This window comes from Balaenoptera ricei, chromosome 8 (assembly GCF_028023285.1).
Source record: "Balaenoptera ricei isolate mBalRic1 chromosome 8, mBalRic1.hap2, whole genome shotgun sequence".
Lineage (NCBI taxonomy): Eukaryota > Metazoa > Chordata > Mammalia > Artiodactyla > Balaenopteridae > Balaenoptera > Balaenoptera ricei.
The window spans coordinates 75,213,156-75,235,914 of record NC_082646.1 but is presented as its reverse complement, the minus strand read 5'-3'; the positions used below and the strand labels follow the sequence as shown (position 1 = coordinate 75,235,914).

General features: G+C 40.2%; 1 protein-coding gene across 8 annotated transcripts in view; it reads left to right on the top strand.

Annotated features, from left to right (window-relative positions):
• The window catches only part of HPS5 (HPS5 biogenesis of lysosomal organelles complex 2 subunit 2), a 45,561-nt gene extending 34,041 nt beyond the window's left edge, over positions 1 to 11,520 (top strand). For all 8 annotated transcript variants that reach the window (XM_059931233.1, XM_059931231.1, XM_059931232.1 and 5 more), the window contains 2 exons: positions 8,882 to 9,152; positions 10,584 to 11,520. In XM_059931233.1, the coding sequence (XP_059787216.1) occupies positions 8,882 to 9,152; positions 10,584 to 10,644 (332 nt within the window). In that variant the 3' untranslated portion in view covers positions 10,645 to 11,520. The remainder of the gene's footprint in view (positions 1 to 8,881; positions 9,153 to 10,583) is intronic.
• Positions 11,521 to 22,759: the final 11,239 nt, after the last annotated feature.

Genomic DNA, 22,759 nt, shown 5'->3' with positions numbered 1-22,759 from the left:
GTGTTCAGACCAGGTCTGACCATCTCTAAAGCTTGTGCTCAGGTTTTTTGATCTGCATCATGTTGCCATTTTACACAGCCCAAAGTTAGAGATCATTAAGATGAACTTAGAGTAGAGTAGCAGTCAGATTTTCCTAAGCCTTTACAGGTATTTAGGGTTTTTGTTGTTTTTTTTTTTTAATTTTCGTCAATTCAATACAGATAAAATGGCAGTCAGGAGGCCAGGACTTTGACACACTGATTTCTGAAGTCTGAGAGTTCATCCTGCACTCAGAGAGGTGGTCTTGGTCTGTTTTGTAGTGTTGCTTTATTCATCTCAGTGCAGAGATGCCAGCAACATGACATCAGGATCCTTCATCTAGCAGTGTGACCTACAGCCTTTTTCAGCCCTGTTGCTGTAGAAGAAGAAAAGTTACAACCGAGCAAAGAAACCAGATGACTGGCAAAGAGATAGCCTCAGGTGTCACAGTTACAGCAATAATAACTGAATCATCTTTGTTTCAAAAATGAAACAAGAGGGTCACATGGTTTTGTAGAACTATAGATGTGTTCACTTTGGAAAAATAACCAGGAAAGTTAAGATATAAATGATTTATGCTTTTAAAGTTACAACATGATGTTTGTTATAGAAAAAGATGGAAAATCTAGGAAGAATGAAGAAAATATCACCTAAAATTCTTCCCACCCAGATAAAAGTACTCTTAATATTTTGTTAATATAATAATAATAGCTATTCTTACCCTTGGTATATTAAATGGGAGTCTTTTCTTGACATTTTCCTCTCCTAACTTATATTTCACTTCAAAGAATATTGATTTTGCTGCCAAATATATATCTCATATCTATCTACTTTCTTTGGCTCCACCACGGTCATAACTAGATCCCAGCTACTTGCCTGGTTACTGCAGTAACTTTATAATTGGCCTTCTGGTTTCCATTCTTGCCCATCTTTAACCGATTTTCCTTACAGCAGCCAGAATGGTTCTTTTTTTTTTAATTAAAAAAATTTTTATTGAGATAACATTGGTTTATAACATTATATAAGTTTTATGTGTACAACATTATACTTCCACTTTTGTATACCCTGCAGTGTACTCACCACTAAAAATTTAGTTTCCATCTGTCACCGTGTTTGTTCCCTTTTACCCATTTCACCCTGCCCCCGCTCCATCCCCTCTGGTAACCACTACTTTGTTCTTTGCATCTGCATGTTTGTTTTTGTTTGGTTTGTTCATTTATTTTGTTTTTGTTTGTTTTTGTATTCCACAAATGAGTGAGATCATATGGTGTTTGTCTTTCTCTGTCTGACTTACTTCACTTGGCATAATATGCCCAAGGTCCATCCATGCTGTCACAAATGGCAAGATTTCTTCTTTTTTTTTATGGCTGAGAAGTATTCCATTACGTGTGTGTGTGTGTGTGTCTGTGTGTGTGTATCACATCTTCTTTATCCATTCATCTCGATGGGCACTTAAGTTACTTCCATATCTTGGCTATTATAAATAATGTTGCAGTGAACATAGGGGTGCATATGTCTTTTCCAGTTAGTGTTTTCATATTCTTTGGATAAATACTCAGAAGTGGGATTGCTGGATCATATGGTAGTTCTATTTTCAGTTTTTTGAGGAACCTCCATGCTGTTTTCCACTGTGGCTGCACCAACTTACATTCCCACCAACAGTGCACAGGGTTCCCTTTTCTCCACATCCTTGCCAACATTTGTTACTTGTAGACTTTTTGATGATAGCCATTCTGACAGGTGTGAGGTGATATCTCATGTGGGTTTTCTTTATATAAATTTATTATTTTTTATTTATTTATTTTTGGCTGTGTTGGGTCTTCGTTGCTGCACGCGGGCTTTCTCTAATTGCGGCGAGCAGGGGCTACTCTTTGTTGCGGTGCACGGGCTTCTCATTTTGGTGGCTTCTCTTGTTGCGGAGCACGGGCTCTAGGTGCACGGGCTTCAGTAGTTGTGGCTCACAGGCTCTAGAGTGCAGGCTCAGTAGCTGTGGCTCACGGGCTTAGTTGCTCTGCGGCATGTGGGATCTTCCTGGACCAGGGACTGAACCCGTGTCCCCTGCATTGGCAGGTGGATTCTTAACCACTGAGCCACCAGGGAAGTCCTCCTATGTGGTTTTGATTTGCATTTCCCTAATAATTAGTGATGTGGAATATCTTTTCATGTGCTTCTTGGCCATCTGTATGTCATATTTGGGAAAATGTCTATTCAGCTCCTCTGCCCATTTTTTCATCCAGTTGTTTATGTATTTTTTGTTATTAACCTCTTATTGGATATATTATTTGCAAATATCTTCTCCCATTCAATAGGTCATCTTTTCATTTTGTGGATGGTTTCTTTTGCTGTGTAGAAGCTTTTTAGTTTGATGTAGTCCTAATTGTTTATCTTTGCTTTTGTTTCCCTTGCCTGAGGAGACCTAGCTAGAAATACATTCCTAGGACTGATGTCAGAGAGTGTCATGCCTATGTTTTCTTCTAGGAGTTTACGGTTTTGGGTCTTACATTTAAGTCTTTAATCCATTTTGAGTTGATTTTTGTGTATGGTGTGAGGTAGTGGTCTACTTTCATTTTTTTGCATGAGGCTGTCCAGTGTTCCCAACACCATTTATTGAAGAGACTATCCTTTCTCTATTGGATGTTCCTTATTCCTCTGTTGTATATTAATTGTCCGTATATGTATGGGTTTATTTCTGGGCTTTCAGTTCTGTTCCATTGATCTATGTATCTGTTTTTCTGCCACTACCATGCTGTTTTGATTACTATGGGTTTATAATATAGTTTTAAATCAGGGCGTGTGATTCCTCCAGCTTTGTTCTCTTTGCTCAGGATTGTTTTGGCTATTTGGGGTCTTTTGTGGTTCCATGTAAATTTTAGAATTTTTGGTTTTATTTCTGTGAAAAATGTTTTTGGGATTTTGATAAGGATTGCATTGAATCTATAGATTGCTTTGGCAATATGGATATTTTAACAATGTTAATTCTTCCAGTCCATGAGCAGGAAATATCTTTCCATTTATTTGTGTCTTCTTCAGTTTCTTTCAACAGTGTCTTATAGTTTTCCGTGTATGGGTCTTTCACCTCCTCGGTTAAATCTGTTCCTAGGTATTTTATTCTTTTTGTTGTGATTGTAAATGGAATTGTTTTCTTAATTTCTTTTTCTGCTAGCTCATTGTTAGTGTATAGAAACACAACAGATCTTTGAATGTTGATTTGTACTCTGAAACTTTGTTTATTTCTAATAGTTCTTTGGTGGAGTCTTTAGGGTTTTCTATATACAAATCATGTCACCCACAAATAGTGACAGTTTCACTTCTTCCTTTCCAGTTAAGATGCCTTTTCTTTTTCTTTCCTGATTGCTCTAGCTGGGACTTCTGGTACTATGTTGAATAAGGGTGGTAAGAGTGGGCATCCTTGTCTTGTTCCTGATTTTAGAGGGCTAGCTTTCAGTTTTTCACCATTGAGAATGATATTAGTTGTGAGTTTGTCATATATGGCCTTAATATGTTGAGGTATGTTCCTTGTATACTCACTTTATTGAAAGTTTTTTTTATCATAAATGGGTGTTGAATATTGTCAAATGCTTTTTTTTTTTGCATCTATTGAGATGATTATATGGTTTTTATCCTTCATTTTGTTAATGTGGTGTATCACGTGAATTTATTTGTGGACACAACCATCCTTGCATCCCTGGAATAAATCCCACTTGATCATGGTGTATGATTCTTTTTATGTATTGTATTCGGTTTGCTAATATTTTGTTGAGAATTTTTGCATCTATGTTCATCAGAGATACTGACCTGTAATTTTTTCTTTTTTTGAGTCTTTGTCTGGTTTTGGTATCAGGGTGTTGTTGGCTTTGTAAAATGAGTTAGAAAGCATTCCCTTCTCTTCAAGAGTTTGAAAAGGATAGGTATTAAATCTTTTGAATGTTTGGTAGAATTCACCTATGAAGGCATCTGGTCCTAGACTCATGTTTTTTAGGAGCTTTGATTATTATTTCAATCTCTGTACTAGTGATTGGGCTATTTAGATTTTTCATTTCTTCATGATTCAGTCTTGGAAGGTTTTATGAGTCTAAGAATTTGTCCATTTCTTCTAGGTTGTCCAATTTGTTGGCGTGTAGCTGTTCATAATATTCTCTTATAAGCCTTTCTATTCCTGTGGTGTCCATTGTTATCTGTCTTCTTGCATTTCTGATTTTATTTATCAGAGCCTTCTCTAAGATTAGTGAGTCTAGCTAAAGATTTGTCAATTTTGTTTATGTTTCAAGAACCAGCTCTTAGTTTTATTGATCGTTTCTATTGTCTTTTTAGTCTTTATTTCATTTATTTCTGCTCTGATCTTAATTATTTCCTGCCTTCTACTGATTTGGGGCTTCATTTGTTCTTTTCCTAGTTCCTTTAAGTACAGGGTTAGATTGTTTATTTTAGATTTTTCTTGTTTCTTGAGGTAGGCATGTATTGCTTAAACTTCCCTTTTAGTATCACTTTTGCTGCATCCCATAGATTCTGGTATGTCATATTTTCATTTGTCTTTGGGTAGCTTTTGATATCTTCTTTGATTTTCATTGACTCGGTAGTTGTTCAGTAGCATGTTGTTCAGTCTCCACATATTTGTAATTTTTCCAGCTTTCTTATAGTTGATTTCTAGTTTCATAGAAATTGGAAAAGATGCTTGGTACGACTTCAGTCTTCTTAAATTCACTGAGATTTGTTTTGTGTCCCAACATATGGTTTACCCTTGAGAAAGTTCCATGTCCACTTGAGAAGAATGTGTATTCTGGTGCAATTGAATGGAATGTTCTGTACAAATCTATCAAATCCATCTAGTCTGATGTTTCATGTAAGGCTGCTGCTTCCTTGTTGACTTTCTGTCCGGATGATCTATCCATGATGCCAGTGGGCTGCTAAATTCCCCTACTATTATTGTGTTGCTGTCAATTTCTCCTTTTAAGTCTGTTAATAATTGTTTTATATATTTTGGTGCTCCTGTGTTAGGTGCATATATATTAATAACGTTATGTCTTCGTGATGAATTATCCTCTTTATCATTATATACTATCCACTTTTGTCTCTTGTTATCTTTTTTGGCTTGAAGTCTATTTTGTCTGATATAAGTATGGCTACACCCACTTTCTTTTGGCTGCCATTTGCCTGGAGTGTCATGTTCCATCTCTTTACTTTGAGCCTATAATTGTCTTAAACTCTGAGATGAGTCTCCTGGAGGCAGCATACAGTTGGCTCTTGTTTTTTAATCCACCCAGCCTTTCTGTGTCTTTTGATTGGTGAATTCAAGCCATTTACATTTAGGATGATTATTGACAGATGAGGATTTGGTACTACTGCTATTTTCTCTTTTGTTTTCTGGTTGCTCTCTATCTTCATTATTTCTTTTTTTCCTTGTATTTCTGTCTGCCATTTTGCTTTGGTGGTTTTTTATGATGTTTTCCTCACTTTCCTCTTTTTTAATGTTTTGTGTCTTTGCTCTAGATTTATTTTTTGTGGTTACCATGGGGTTTGTATAAAACATGTCATAGGGCTTCCCTGATGGTGCAGTGGTTAAGAATCCGCCTGCCAATGCAGGGGACATGGGTTCGAGCCCTGGTCCAGGAAGATCCCACATGCCGTGGAGCAACTAAGCCTGTGCGTCACAACTACTGTGCGCCACAACTACTGAGCCTTTAAAAAAAAAAAATGTCATACATAAAGTAGTCCTTTTTCTGCTTATAGCATCTTATCTTTATGTACCTATATAAGTTCCACCCTTTTCCTCTCCCCCTTTTGTATTTTTCTTGCCTCAAATTATCCCTTTTTATATTGTGAGTTTGTTACCAAATTGAAGTAGCTATAATTACTTTTCCTACTCGTCTTTGCCCTTTAACCTTTATGCTGTAGTTAAAGTGTTTAAAAAACCTATTCTGATAAAGAGTTGCAGTTTTATGATTCTGTCTGCTTATCACTTTACTCGAATTGTGGACTTTGCTTTTTTTTGTTTGTTTGTTTCTGGTAAAGAGCCCCTTTCAACATTTCTTGTAATGCAGGTCTAGTGTTGATGAACTCCCTCAGCTGTTGTTTGGGAAAGTCCTTATTTATCATTCATATCTGAATGATAACTTTGCTGGATAGAGTATTCTTGGGTGATGGTTTTTATCTTTCAGTATTTTGAGAATGTCATTCCACTTTCTTCTGGACTGTAGAGTTTCTGCTGAGAAATCTGTTAATAGCCTAATGGAGGTTCCTTTGTAGGTTACCCTTCCTTTTTTCCCTGGCTGCCTTAATTCTTTGTCATTGACTTTTAACAGTTTTAATATAATGTGTCTTGAAGAAGGTCTTTTTTAAATACATTTATTTATTTATTTATTTATGTTTGGCTGCGTTGGGTCTTCGTTGCTGCGTGTGGGCTTTTTCTAGTTGCGGTGAGCGGGGGCTACTCTTCGTTGCAGTGCTCTGGCTTCTCATTGTGGTGGCTTCTGTTGTTGCGGAGCACGGGCTCTAGGTGGGTGGGCTTCAGTAGTTGTGGCATGTGGGCTCAGTAGTTGTGGCTCGCGGGCTCTAGAGCGCAGGACCAGTAGTTGTGGCACACAGGCTTTGTTGCTCCGCGGCATGTGGTATCTTCTTGGACCAGGGCACGAAACCATGTCCCTTGCATTGGCAGATGGATTCTTAACCACTGCACCAGCCGGGAAGTCCCTTGAAGAAGGTCTTTTTGTATTGAGGTAATTAGGTGTTCTCTTAGCTTCATGGACTTGTATATCCAGTTCCTTCTCTGGTTTGGGAAGCTCTCAGCTATTACTTCTTTAAATAAACTCTCTGCTCCCCTCTCCCTTTCTTCTCCTTCTGGGATACCCATTACCCTAATGTTGTCTTTCCTAAGGAGTTGGATAGTTCTCATAGAATTTTTTTATTTTTTTAAATATCTTATTTCGTTTTTCTTCTACTTGTGTCATTTCTAGAGTTCTATCTTCAAGCTCACTAATTCTCTCTCCCATGTGATCTGCTCTATTTTCAGTGCTTTCTAGTGTATTCTTCAACTCATTTATTGAATTCTTTAGTTCTAGAATTTGTTTTTCTTTTTTAGAGTTTTAATCTCTTTTGTAAAGTATTCCTCTGTTCATTAATTTCGTTCCTGAGTTCATTGAACTGCCTATCTGAGTTTTCTTTTAGTTCCTTGACTTTCTTCATGACAGCTATTTTGAATTCTCTATCAGTTAGATCACAGTATTCTGTGGCTTTAAGTTTGGTTTCTGGAGAATTGTCATTTTCCTTTTGTGGTACAGTGTTACTATGGTACTTCACAGTGTTTGGTGAAGTTGTTCCTCTGCCACACATTTAAAGTAGCAAGCACCTTTCTGCTTGATTCTAATGATCCAACAGGTTAGAAATTAGAGGCCTTTCTTTTGTTTTCCAGTAGGTGGCGCTATAGCACAAGTTTTGGGTTTCTCTTACCTCAGCTGCCTCTGGTTATATTTGAGAGTCTGCACTTTGTGCCCTCTACCATCTCCATCTGTGGTGTGGCTCGATGCCTTCATTATCACTTCCTGTACCTGCAGGGTCGCCTTACTTCTGCCAATGTTGCTAGCATTGCCACCTGGTGCACCAGGATGGTGGGTTCTTCCCTCCTGTCCAGGAGCCCTTGAGTGGCAAGTTCCACTGCTGTTGGGGAGGAAGGGGTGGGGGCAATAGCTAGGATCGCTCAGGTGGCCCTGCCATATCCAGTGTTGTAAGATTCATGGGCTTGCTACTTCGAGTGGGGGGCTGGGGGCTGGGGTCATGTGCAGTGCTTCCCCTGCTACCGTCAGCTTCTCTGGGGCTGGAGGGCTGGGACTGCAGACACCACCTCCACTGTTCCCTTGGTTCTGCCTCTTCTATGTGTTCCAGTCCATCACCTTTAGCTGTATAGATATGTGGAGAATTCTCTGGTTTCTTGGTGTGTCGGACACAAGAACCTTTGTTGTGTTGTGGATGTTTTACTGGTTGTAGATTAAGGGGAGAGACAGAGGTAGCTTTTCACTCCACCACGTTGCTGACTCTCAGAATGGTTCTTTTAAACCAAAATTGGATTATGTGGCTCTCCTCCTTGAAACCCCTTACATTGGACTCAAAATAAAATCCAGATTCTTAAGCTGTTCCCATATGGCCTGGCCCTATCATCTCATTCTCACTCCTCACTGCCACCTTTGTGCATTGTAGGCCTTTTTTGAGTTCCTTGAACTCACCTAGTTCCTTCCTGTGTCAAGTCATTTTCCATGTTTCCTTTGTCAGAAATGCAGGCTCCTTCACCCTCCATTCCTGACACCTTCCCTGCACGTTTGTGCACATATGGGCCACAAGCACATGCTCGCTAAACTTGCCTCATCTTTCAGCTCTCTGCTTAACTGTCACTTCTCATAGAGCCCTCCTCTGATCCTCAAAATAAAAAAAAACCCCAAACCTGCCAATCTCTCTAATGGCTCTTTGATATTTTCCTTCATAGCAAACACTTAGCACAGTTTATAAGCATAGATTTATTTATGTGTTTGTCTAAGTTCTGTCTCCTTTACTGGACCATGAGCTCCACAGGAGTGCAGGGCTCATCACGTCTGTTTGTTCCTCATTCACATTCAGTGCCTAGTATGGAGTGTGCCCTGGGTAATTACTTACTGCATGAGCAAAAGAAGGAATGTTGAAGCTAATTTTATGGCTTCTCCTTGTCGTGAGCTATTTGTTCAACAAATATTCAGAAAACAACTCTGTTGGGGGTGATGAGATTATATTCTTTAATATTTTTATGTTTTGGTATGAAATATTTTCACGAATGGTTTCTCCTGTATGCAGGCAGAGTGCTAAGAGCAGTCAGAGCCCACATTGTTTCTCTGTGTTTGAGTAGGTTGGATCCCAGAGACTGTGGAGGAATGGAAGCTTCTCCTACATCTGGTACAGAACAAGAGCACAAAGCCAGCCCCCCAGAAGTCACCAAATGGGAACTTCAGCGATGGGCCTTCCCCTATCAATGTGGAGAATGTGGCACTCCTGTTAGCTAAGTCCATGGGCCCAGACCGGGCCTGGTCACTGCTACAAGAATGTGGTTTGACCCTTGAGCTGTCAGAGAGGTTTACCAGAACCTGTGATATCCTGAGGATTGCCGAGAAAAGGCAGAGGTAATGTATGTCTGTCCTGCCCTATCCACAGGCACTTGGGGAATGTAGAATTGCACAGATTTTCAGAGGTGGACGGGACTGTAGAGATCACATAGTCCCAACCCCTCATTCATAGATGAGGGGACAGAGACTCCTCTGTTGTTGAAGGTGATTAAGGGAAGAGGCTAAAGTAATGTTTTGTTCACAGTCATGACCAAAACACTGTTTAGGTTAATGTGAATACCCAAATCTGATGTGTACTCAATTCTTTAAGAATATTATTGGTACCACATACCTAATTGTCTCAGTCAGGGTGTTTTTTTTGTTTTGTTTTTTTTAAACTGTGGTAAAATACAGATAACATAAAATTTCCTGCCAACCATTTTTAACTACTTGGTTCAGTAGTGTTAAGTATATTCATATCAGTGTGCAGTCAGTTTCCAGAACTTTTTCAACTTACGAAACTGAAACTCTATACCCATTAAACAACAACTCCCCATTTCCCCCTCCACCTAACCCCTGGTAACCACCATTCTACTTTCTGTCTCTGATTTTGACTACTCTAAGTACCTCATATAAGTGGGATCATACAGTGTCTGTCTTTTTGTGACTGGCTTATTTCACTTAGCATAACGTCCTTAAGGTTCATCCATGTTATAGCATTTGTCAGTGTTTCCGTCCTTTCTAAGGCTGAATAATATTTCATTGTATGTATGTAACCACATTTTGTTTATCCACTCACCTGTTGATAGACACTTGGGTTGCTTCCACCTCTTGGCTATTGTGAGTAATGCTGCTATGAACATGAGTATACAGATATCTCACTGAGACCCTGCTTTCAGTTCTTTTGGGTGTATACCCAGGTGTGGAATTGCTGGATCAGATGGTACTTCTATTTTTAATTTTTTGAGGAACCTCCATACTGTTTTCCATAGAGCCTGCACCATTTTATATTCCCACCAATTATAGCACATCCCCACCAACCCTAGTTATTTTCTGGTTTTTTTGTTTTGATTTTTGTTTTGTTTTGTTTTGTTTTGTTTTTTTGGATAGTAGCTATCCTAATGCGCATGAGGTGATATCTCATTGTGGTTTTTATTTGCATTTCCCTAGTGATTATTGATGTTGAACATCTTTTCATATGCTCTTGGCCATTTAAATGTCATCTTTGGAGAAATACCTGTTCAAGTCTTTTGCCCATTTTAAAATTGCATTATTTGTTTTTTGTCATATGAATTCTTTACATATTCTCAATATTAACCTCTCAGATATGTGATTTGCAAATATTTTCTCCTATTGTATAGGACAGGATGCCATATTCACAGGATGCCTTTTCACTCTGTTGATTGTGTCTTTTGATGCACAGAGTCAGTCAGCTTTTTTAATCCTTTCTTCTGAAAAGAATGAACAATGACAGCTAAATTTGCCTGTTTCTTTTCTTTGGGATTTCAGAGCCTTGATACAAAGCATGCTTGAAAAATGTGATCGGTTTCTCTGGTCTCAGCAGGCCTAATTGAAGAAGATTCAGCAGGGTGTCATGACATTTTGAGAAAAACTGAATCGTGCTCCGGAACCTTCTGAATGCATTTGTTATTGAAGGAAAGGCCCCACCTGAGATCCCTGCCACCTTATTGGGAGCACTTTTGTCCGTGTCTGTAACCTCTGCATTTGTGGCTCTATCTGTACCTCAGTGTTTTTCAACTGAAGTTGAATTTTGAAAGGAATCAGTCCTTGTTTGCTGAAATGAAGTGCTCTGGAAGGAATCAGAACGTGAATATCCCCAGCTATGCAGTCCTTATTCTGAACAACAGTGTTATTTGTTCCTTGCTGGTGGACTGGGGGAATTCTTCTCCTGTCGTGACTGCCATGTAGGGAGCAGAAGTTTCTCATCCTGGTCACATGAAGACATACAATGTAATTGACAGAAATTGAATTCCTTTTTTATCTTCTCTGGGACACTTGAGAAATTACCAAAGTAAGATCTGGTATAATGGAATTAACACATAAAATGAGTGAAACACTGAAGATTCAAATCAGATGTTTAAATGAAATGGCCCCATATTTAAATTGAGCTAATTTAAAATGTGTTTTTTTCCCAGTGCTTGACATTTTTTAATCTGAACCTATATACAACTAATTCATTACTGGAAATGTTTTACTCCAGTCTTTCCTAAACAGCAGTCTAAAGGAATCATGCACTTTTAAAATTTGTTTTTTAAAAGCCATAATAAAGGAAGGCTGAGTACTGATAAAGATTGCAGCAAGTGCTTGTATTATTTAAGCCAAGTGCTTGTATTATTTAAGCCAAGTACTAGATTGCCATTTTCAGGCTCCTGTATACTTACACAGCATATTATATTAATAATAAATGTAAAATCTAATTTAAAAATTTATTTGAGTAGAATGTAGACATGAGGTTTATAGTGAGCAATTTGCAGGAAGGTGTGGTGTATACTCAGTGTGGAATAAGCAAAGTGTTGGGTACATTGAATGATTCACTTCTTTCTTTCATTTATAACACAGCCAGAGAACTATAGACACAAATTGCTGTCATACTTCCATGTGACATTTGGATATGATGTAACCAGATTAGTTGAAGAGATGATCAGAGAAGGGAGGCTTCACAAAGCTTCTTAGCATTTTGGCAAGTGTGGAAACCCTAACAATTTTGGTCACCAGTGTATGGCAGAGTGTGTGTGGGGTGTCTCCCCATGCCGAGCAATTCTTCAACACCAGCTGGGTGTCCTACAATTCAACTCAATTGAAAGTATCTCCCTGGAGATAGCATCCAATTTCACAGGTTAGGGGCTCAGAACCACAAAACTGCCCCCACTTCAGATGCCAGTCAGAAGTCCAGGTTGTTAACTGTACAGGCATACCTCTTTGCTTTATTGTGCTTCACAGATACTGTGTTTTTCTTTTTCTTTTTCTTTCTTTCTTTTTTTTTTTTTAACAAATTGAAAGTTTGTGGCAACCCTGTGTTCAGTAAGTCTATCAGTACAATTTTTCCAACAGCATTTCCTTACTTTGTGTCTCTGTCACATTTTCATGATTCTTGCAATACTTCAATCGTTTTCACTCTCATTATTTGTCAGGGTGATCTGTGATCTGTGATCTTTGATGTTACTATTGTAATTGTTTTGTGGCACCACTGCACCCATGTATGATGGTGAACTTAATCGAGAAATGTGTGTTGTGACTGCTCCAACTGGCCGTTCCCCATCTCTCTCCCTCTCCTCAGGCTTCCCTATTCCCTGATACACAGCAATATTGGAATTAAGCCAATTAGTAACCCTATAATGGCCTCTGAAGTATTCAAGTGAAAGGAAGAGTTGCACATCTCTCACTTTAAAGCAAAAGCTAGAAATGATTAAGCTAAGTGAGAAAGGCATGTTGAAAGCTGAGATAGGCTGAAAGCTAGGCCTCTTGCATCAAATAGCCAAATTGTGAATGTAAAGGAAAAGTACATGAAAGAAATTGAAAGTGCTACTCCAGTGAATACAAGAATGAGAAAAAAGTGAAAGAGCCTTATTGCTGATACGGAGAAAGTTTTAGTAGTCTGGATAGAAGATCAAACCAGTCACAACATTCTCCTAAGCCAGAGCCTAATCCAGAGCAAGGCCCTAACTCTTCAATTCTGTGAAGGCTGAGAGAGGTGAGGAAGCTACAGAAGAAAAGTTTGAAACTAGCAGAGGTTGGTTCATGAGGTTTAAGGAAAGAAGCAGTCGTCATAAAAGTGAAGCAGCAAGTGCTGATGTAGAAGCTGCAGCAAGTTATCCAGAAGATCTACCTAAGATCATTAATGAAGGTGGCTACACTAAACAACAGATTTTCAGTGTAGACAAAATGGCCTTATATTGGAAAAGGATGCCATCTAGTACTTTGCATAGCTAGAGAGGAGAAGTCAATGCCTGGCTTCAGAGCTTCAAAGGACAGGCTTCCTCTCCTGTTAGGGGCTAATGCAAGTAGTGACTTTCAGTTGAAGCCAATGCTCATCTACCATGGTGAAAATCCTAGGGCCCTTAAGAATTATGCTAAGTTTACTCTGCCTGTGCTCTATAAACGGAACAACAAAGCCTGGATGACAGCACAAGTGTTTACAACATGGTTTAATGAATATTTTCAGCTCACTGCTGAGACCTACCACTCAGAAGAAAAGATTCCTTTCAAAATATTACTGCTTACTGACAATGCACCTGGTTGCCCAAGAGCTCTGATGGAATTGTACATCAAGTTTAATGTTTACATGCCTGCTAATACAACATTCATTCTGCAGCCCATGGATCAAGGAGTAATTTCAACTTTCAAGTCTTATTTTTTAAGAAATACATTTTGTAAGACTATAGCTACCATAGATAATGATTCCTCTGATGATTTGTGCAGAGTAAATTGGAAACCTTCTGGAAAGGATTCACCATTCTAGATGCCATTAAGAACATTCGTGATTCATGGGAAGAGGTCAACATATTAACATTAATAGAAGTTTGGAAGAAGTTGACTCATCCTACGAAACCCCTCATCCTTGAGGGGTTCAAGACTTCAGTGGAGGAAGTAATTGCACATGTGGTGGAAATAGAAAGAGAACTAGAATTAGAAGTGGAGCCTGAAGATATGACTGAATTGCTGCAATCTCATGGTAAAACTTTAACGGATGAGGAGTTGCTTCTTATGGGTTAGCAAAGAAAGTGGAATCTACTCCTGGTGAAGATTGCTGTGAAGATTGTTGAAATGACAACCAATGATTTAAAATATTACATAAACTTAGTTAATAAAGCAGTGGCAGGGTTGAGAGAAAAATGACTCTAATTTTGAAAGAAGTTCTACTGTGGGTAAAATGCTATCAAACAGTATTGCATGCTACAGAGAAATCATTTGTGAAAGGAAGAGAAGGAAGAGTCAGTGATCTGCCAAACTTCATTGTTGTCTTATTTTAAGAAATTGCCACAGCTGCCCCAAATTTAGCAAACACCATGCTGATCAGTGAGCTACCATCAACATGGAGGCAGGACCCTCCACCAGCAACAAGATTACAACTTGCTGAAGGCTCAGAAGATAGTTAGCATTTTTTTTAGCAATAAAGCAGTTTTAAATTAAGGTATATACATTGTTTTTTAAGACAATGCTATTGCACACTTCATAGACTATAGTATAGTGTAAACATAACTTTTATATGCACTGGGAAACCAAAAAATGCATGTGACTCGCTTTATTGCTGTCTGGGGACCGAACCCACAATATCTCCAAGGTATGCCTGTACTTCTGACCAACTGGCTATAAATCAGAGGTTCCCGTGACCTGCTCCTTGAGTTCAATTAATTTGCTAGAGTGGGTCACAGAACTCAGAGAAACATTTTACTTACTTAGATTATCAGTTTATTATAAAAGGCTCAGGAACAGCTGGCTGGAAGGGTAAGGTATGGGGAAGGGGCAAGGAGCTTCCATGCCCTCTCCCAGTGCCACTCTAGACCAATCTCCACATGTTCACTGACTGGAAGCTCTAGATAAAGCAGCGGCAGCATTGAGAACAGAGATGGGCTGGAGGTTGAGTTCAGTTGCCAGTGGCCAGTGTCAAGAGTGGGACTGAAAGTTCCAACTCTCTAATCACATGGTTGGCTCCACTGGCAGCCAGCCCCCATCCTTAGGTGTGGTCCAAAACTCACCTCATTAACATAATGAAAGACACTTTTCTCCCTCTCATCACCTTGGAAATTCCAAGGGTTTTAGAAACTCTGTGCCAGGAAAGAAGATGAAGACCAAATATAAATTTCTTATCACAATATCACACCTTCCCACTAGTTAAGCTGGATTGTGGCTGTATTGGATTAATTTGACTGTAAGTCTATAAGGTAAAGGGTGAGAGCCCTCCTGTCACTTTCAGCTTTTGTCATTACACAATGACTGTCCAAAAGAGGGTGTGGAGGAAATCTCAGGAGGAGGAGACACTCTGAACTGGCACAATTGGGCAATCATTTCCCGACAGATCTTTCTAGGGCACGTTACAGCAATCCTCATTTACCTAAAGGGTAACAGAATTTTCTAGCATTAAAACAAAACAACCCCCCCCCCAGAAACTCCGCATCATCTGAATTTATTTTCTAAGGAAAACAAACAAAAATCCCATTCAGTTAAACATTTAAATTTGAACAGTCTTCTTGGATATTAGGCAGTGTTTTCAAATACAACTTGTAATCTTTCACTTGCCTAAAAATGATAGATTGATTCATGGTTGCCTCACTTTTATTTTTGCATCCAGACTTGACTGGTGTTTAACAAGGCTTCAGGGTATCATAGTGGCTTAGGGCTTGGGTTTGTCAACTGAAAAAAAAAAAAAAGCACAATGTGAGAATTGTGAGTTAAGTTTTATTTAGGGCAAAATGAGGACTACTGCCTGGGAGACAGCATTTCAGATAGCTCTGAGAAACTGCTCCAAAGAGGTTGGGGGAAGGTCAGTGTTGTAAATGATTATAGTGAAGGGGGATGGTGCGTGCAGTCAAGCATGCAATTGGGCAGAGGCTTGCTGCTAGTCAGGAGGAGCAGATGTCACAGTTAATGATTTTAGTACTTTTCTAGATGTGAGTAGATGCAAGAATTGGAGCTCATAAAATCTCCTGAAAATATCTAACTATATGAAAACCTGTTTTGCCAATTTTTCCCAGATCACAGAGTGCCTCATTCCTGATCTCCACCCTGACCTCCTTTCAGGGGGTGTTGAAGATCAGCAGCCGCAGTGGCTCATGATTTAATCCTTGTAGAGGTAGATGGCAATGCCAAATTTTAGTTGGCAGGTTCTGAGACAGACTATCTGGCTTTGAATGTCTGCTCTTTATCTAGATGACCTTAGGTAAGTTCCTTTGTTTCTCCAAATTTCAGCTTCCTCATCTGTCAAATATGGATAATAGTAGCAGTCCCCTTGGGGGTAGTTTGAGGATTAAATGAGATAATGAATGTGAACCAGAGCTACCTCATAGTGACAATTAAATGAGACTAAAATGCAGAGCATAGCGCCCGTGGCATAGTGTCTGGGTAATAAATATTAGTTGTGGTTTGAAAGATTTGGAAAATCGTTTCACCCAGTAGTGATCAGAGCCATGTAAATTGGTTTTCATGAATGAAAGAGAGTGGGAAGACCAAATTTGAAATAATTTCCTTGCATGTATTTAATTTGTCACTGCCCTGGCCAAGGCTCAAAACCTTGTTGTCATCCTTGCCCCCTTCCTCAACCCTCACTTCCAGTTACTAGGTAAATTCCCTCAATTCTACATTGGTGGTGTTTTCCGTTAGTCATTTATTTTTCCATTCTCTATTGCCACCATCCCACATTCTCATTACTTCTTGCCGAGACAGTTACATCAGTCTTCAGGGAACTTTCTTCACTTCTGTTAAAAAAACAAAGTTCAACAGTAAATTTGAAGGTCTAGTTGGCTTTATTCAACAACTCATGAATCAAACAGCATCCCATCTAGCAACTAGAAGAGTGCTCTGAGTGGGTGTACGAAACGGAGAGCTTTTATAGGAAGAAGGGTGGGACAAGGGAGTTATTAACAAAAGAAAAAAGATTATTTCTAGGTCAGGATATCTTCTTTTTGGGGGAAAGGGATCATCAAAACTTTTATCATGCATGTTACCTCTTCTGGGGTCGGGGGCGTGGATGGAGAGGGCCTACATGCAGATTACCTCTTTGGTGCTGACAATTCCACTGGTTAAGATTACATTTCTGGGGAGGGTTGAAACTGCAACTAAGTCAAGTATTAAGTCTAGGCTTGGTATCATGGGAGCACAAGTGACACCATTTTGGGCCTGTGGTTTTCTTGTTAACACTTCTAAACACTGCCTTCCCCACCACCACCACTGAGTCTCAGCACATCACAATGGAACCAGCATTAAGTATCACCCAGTCAGGTGATTCACGAACTTGCCATGCATCAGAATCATCACAGGAGCTCGTTAAAAATACAGACGCTGGGATCCTGCCCCAGACCTGGAACTTGTAGATCTAAGGACTAATTTTACCTCCTTCAGCTTGTCTCCTACCCCCATGTTATTCCTAAATTTAGATGTAGAGTTATCCTAGTTTGTAGATAAACCTAGGCCCCTGAGAAAGAGTGATTCCCTGGGTCTCATGGGAAGTTAATTGGAGATTTATTGTCAGAATCCTTGTCCTCTGAGGCATAGCCTTAAGCCACTTCCCAATCAGAAACTTTCGGTGGCTCTCCTTTGCTTTCAAAATAAAGCCCAAATCCTTGAGCTTGACATTTAAACTGATGAAACAAAATTATTTTAAGGCAGGACAAGAAAAAAAATCTAACGTAAAATTTTCTCTGCTTTTTGAACCACTATCCCCTCCCCTTTAGTGTACATTGTGCATCTGTATTACACATTAACTAGGTTCCCTTAAAAGACACAGGAATGCCTACTTGCCAAAAAGAAAAAAAAAAAGCAATTTCCTCCTGGCACCAGCAAGGTAACTCTTTAGGAGTTAACATTTCCTTTTAATCCTGTAGGGAATCACAATGACCCACTACTTGCCTGTTGGACTACATAGTCAAGATGTCACTTTGATGTATAACCCTTTGCCTCAAAAACTTATATAACTGCTCTGACCTCTAATGGGTGGAATGGCTTGCAGGATCTTAGTTCCCTGACCAGGGATCGAACCCGAGTCCTCGGCTGTGAAAGGGCAGAGTCCTAACCACTGGACCACCAGGGAATTCCCCTCAGAGCTTTCTGAAAGACTGTCTCCTGAGTTATAATCTTCATATTGGCTGGAATAAAATTCTCTATTTCTTTCTTAGATTGACTACTGATTAAAATTTTTTTGTCGACAAGGCCGTGACTTGTTCCTGGACTCTTGTTTTCAGTTTCAGAGCCCACGTTTGTCTCTCCTCCTGGGCTCTGTTCTTGGACACGCTCTGCACTTGCCCTCCGGTTGTGCCCCTGCTCAGTCAACCCTGAGCTGCCCTTTGCCCCAGGGTCCACCTGCTGAAATTCCACCAGGGTTCTGTTTCTTCAGGTTCCACATGTCAAGTTGGTTTTTTTTAATTGTAAACTACAGATACCATAAAATTTACCATCTTAACCATTTTGTGACACAAGGGGCTGAAATCATCCCTTGCACCAGGAACAGTAACTTTAGAGTAAGGTCAGAGCAAAACCCAGCTTTTCCCTCCCCTTCATTTAGAAGAAATCTGGATACCATGACACTTCTTGAGCAACAGTACAGAATTACAACACAACGCTGCTGTGCAGAGGTGACCAGCCTGGAGTTTCCAGTCAACCCTGGTCTAGTGGATCAAATACAAACCACCAGAGAGGCTTGGAAAATTCCTGCTTGGCATTTCTTCCCAGAGGGTTCAGAAAAATACTAACTGGCACCGCCGTGTCCTAAATACAGAGAATGTTTTCCCAGATTGTGCTTTTCCCATCTTCCCCAGGTAATAATACATTATTCCAGATGGACGACTCTGAATCAATCTGAATATTCAAGTTGATATAGTCTTCTAGCAATCTAAGCATGATTTTATCTGATACTAATAGGCAAAGCCTGGGTTTAGTGACTTTGTATCAGAGTTTTTAATCCCCTGGCTGTCTGTGTAGCTTTTCCTAGGAAACTGCCCATCTTTGTGGCATGAGGCTTGTGCAGCTGTGCAGAGCCCCATGCTTAGCACGGCCCAGTGCTTGGTTAATGCCCTGCTTTCACCATCTTAGAATTTTTAATAATTTCTGAACAAGGTCCGCACATTTTTATTTGGCACTGGTACCACACTTTATGTAACCGGTCCTGGCTGCTATAGTAGATCTGAGGTAGAACTTGAGATTTTGCATTTCTGGCAGGATCCCAGGTGACAGTCTCACAGCTTGTTCTGTTCTCAGTTTATTTAGGCTTAAATAAACTTTCTGTGCCTGGGAACTTGACTCCAACTGGATCAAACACAAGCTCAGGCTCTCTGGTTCCTCTCTTCCAGTGATTCTGGGTGCTGATTAGAATGGCCTTTATTATTATTATTTTAATTGAGATATAATTAACACATTACATTAGTTTCAGTTATACAACATAATGTTTTGATACTTGTACATATTGTGAAATGATCACCCCAATAAGTCTAATTAACATCAATTACCATACACAGTGACAAAACTTTTTTCTTGTGATGAGAACTTTTACATACTTACATGTGGAATCTAAAATATACAACAAACTTGAATATAACAACAACAACAAAACAACCCAACAGACTCATGATATAGAGAACAAATTAGTGGTTACTAGTAGAGAGAGGGAAGGGTATGATAGGGGTAGGGGATTGAGAAGTATAAACTACTATGTATAAAATAAACTACAAGGATGCACAGGGAATAATAGCTAATATTTTATAATAACTATAAATGCAGTATAGCCTTTAAAAATTGTGAATCACTGTGTTGTACACCTGAAACTTACATAATATACATCAACTATACCTCAATTTAAAAATTTTTTTAAAAGATACATGCACCCCATGTTAATTGCAGCATTATTTACAACAGCCAAGATATGGAAGCAACCTAAGTACTTAAATGTCCATCAATGGATAAATAGATAAAGAAAATGTGGTATATGTGTATAATGGAAATACGTTTTACAAGAAATTTAATGCATTTCTCTTACCTTGAAAAAATTCCCTTCTTACTATTAAGTTAAAAAATAAATTCTCTCAATCGTTCACATGTTCAATAAGTGTTTGTTGAAGTCCTATTATGTGCCAGATACTTTTCTTGGTGCTAGATAAATGAGACAGAAATTGTAACAATCTAGGGTGGAAGACAGACCAAGAAAACAATCAAAACCAAAAAAACCACCCAAATAACAGAAAAAGTAAACCGAGAAATGAATAAAATCATCCCACATATTGATAATTGCTAAGAAAGAAAGAATAGTCATGGTAGGTCACTCAGAGTAGTCAGAGAAGGCCTTTCCGAAGAGGGATTTCAAGTGAGAGGCACAGGAAAGAAGGAAGCAGCCATGTGAAGGGGAGGTGGGAAGAGTGTTCCAGGCAAAGGCAATATCATGTGTAGACACCCTGGTAAATTAGAGCTTGACTTGTTGGTAGGACTGAGGGAAGACCAGTGTGGCTGGAACAGTGAGCTGGGAGGGTGTGGCATGAGATGATGCTGGAAGGTGACCAGTGACCAGATCTGCTAAAGGGTCTGAAGTAGAAGGGACACATGATCAGATTATGGTTTGCAAAGATCAGTCTGAGTGCTAGACAGACAGGCCTATTTTGCCCAGGACAGTTCCAGTTTATTCCTGTCATCCAGGTATAATTATCAATAATGCCCCTTTCACAATGGAAGGTGACTTGGCTTAGATGATAAACTATACAGTCACACTGAAGCAGAGGCGGAAGCCATGAAGATGGGGAGACTACTGAGACAGCTGTTGCAGGAACCCAGGTGAGAACAGGTGTGGCCAGGAGCGTGGAGGTGCACGTGAGACCAGGCTGATGCGCTAGAGATGAATTTTGGAAGTAGAATCACAGGGCTTGCTAGTGGATTGGATGTGGAGGTAAAGGCAAGGGAAGCATCAAGCACATTTCCCAATATCTGGGGTGAGCCACAGAGGGAAGAGTCGTGTCCTTTGCTGAATTGGAGGGGCCTGGGGGTGAAGAGTTCTGGAGGGGGATGAGCGTTCCCTTTGGACGTGCAGAGTGTGAGATCTCTGGAAGCCATCCAATCAGCGGTTTCAGGAGGACAGTCAGATAAACAAGCACGGAGCTTGGGAACCAGGTTCTGAGGGGGAGATATAAGTTTCAGAGCCGTCAGCATGTAGATACTATTTGCTGCGCTTGTTGGGGAGAATACAGAGAAATAAAAAGTGCGAGCCCAGAACCAAGTCTGAGGGACACTTAGAGTTTGGGGAGATGAAAAGACCCAGCTAAGGAGCTAAAGGAAAACTGAAGGGAAGCAAAAGGAGAGTGTGGTACTGTGAAGCCAAGAGAGAACCTTCCAGGAAGGAGGGAGAGGACAACTGGGCTGAGCATGGCTCAGAGGCCTCCTGATACGAGGAGAGAAACATGTCAATTGTTTTGGCAACATGGAGGTCAGTGGTAACCAGAGCTGTTTTGCTGAGTGGTGGGGACAGAGGTCAGGCTGGTGTGGATTCAAGTGTGAGTCAGAAGCGAGGAATCAGAAAGTGCAGATGGGCAGGTTTTCAACAAGTCTGACTATAAAGAGGAAGAGGAAAACGTGCAAGAGTGAAGAGTGATGCGGATTGAAGTCAGGGTTTTCAATGTGGTGCTTTATTGGGAAAGCTGTTACTGACTGTCTGGACTCTGCAAGGTTTTGCCCATGTGAGGAACAAGCACATTTTCCTCCCTGGCGTGAGTGTCACTGGGTGTCCTGTGCAAGAGGAGAGCACCACAGGAGCTGGGCGGAAGGAAAGCACAAACCAGGAAGTGTTTGTGTCCTGCAACGTCCCTCCTGCGCCCTGAAAGGACAGAGATTAACACCGTGCCCAGCTGGCACAGAAGAAATGATCACAGGGTCCAGTTCCAGGATCACAAGCGGGGCAAAGAAGGGTGGATGTGGAGCTCAGAGTTAATAAACTGATAACCGGCACACACTTCTACTCTGAAAGTGGGATTGAGGAGCACTCCTAAGGGGAGATGATTAATGATGAAATGATCTCTATCGGGGAAAGACAAGTTTAATTTCCTTGTCAAGGAGGACGAAGAAGTGTGTCTATAAGGTAGTTAGTCACAAGAGATCTTTCTCATCCAGTTCCCATCAGAAGGCACTGTCAGAGGTGTACGTAGAAGAGGTTTAAGGAGGATTAAGGCTGTGTCTCAGAAAAGTGAGTGTGACAGAATAAAGCAGGGGCAGGATAACTGGGATGAGGGAGAGTGCGGTGGCAGATTGGCTGGCAAGAACAGGCTCAAAGCACTGCTGAGTTTAGGGTTCTAGTGGTAAAGTCTCAACAGACCCCAGGTTGTAAGGAGACTCCTGTTACGAGAATGTTCGCTATTAGATTTCTATCCCAGGTGCTGAAGGTATAGATTTTTGCAAAATGAGGGGAAAGAAAGGAAAAGCAGGAGAATGGATGACTTGAAAGTTTGGATAAAGCAAGTTCTCCAAATTTTTGTAAATAGGAAAAATTTAATAATCAGCCTTTTTATTACTTGAAATAAAAGTTGGATACAGAAGTCTATTCACCATTCTTTTTTTTTTTTTTTTTTTGTGGCTACCTTGGGTCTTCGTTGCTGTGCGTGGGCTTTCTCTAGTTGCGTCGAGCGGGGGCTACTCTTTGTTGCGGTGCGTGGGCTTCTCACTGCGGTGGCTTCTCTTGTTGCGGAGCACGGGCTCTAGGTGCCTGAGCTTCAGTAGTTGTGGCGTGTGGGCTCAGTAGTTGTGGCTCGCGGGCTCTAGAGCTCAGGCTTAGTAGTTGTGGTGCACGGGCTTAGTTGCTCTGCGGCATGTGGGATCTTCCCGGACCAGGGCTCGAACCCGTGTCCCCTGCATTGGCAGGCGGATTCTTAACCACTGCACCACGGAAGCCCCTATTCACCACTCTTTAAAGTGTTAGATCATTTTAGGTCTTGGAATCTGTAATCTGAAAAAACCAAACACCAAAACCAAAGTTTTTATCCAAGGAA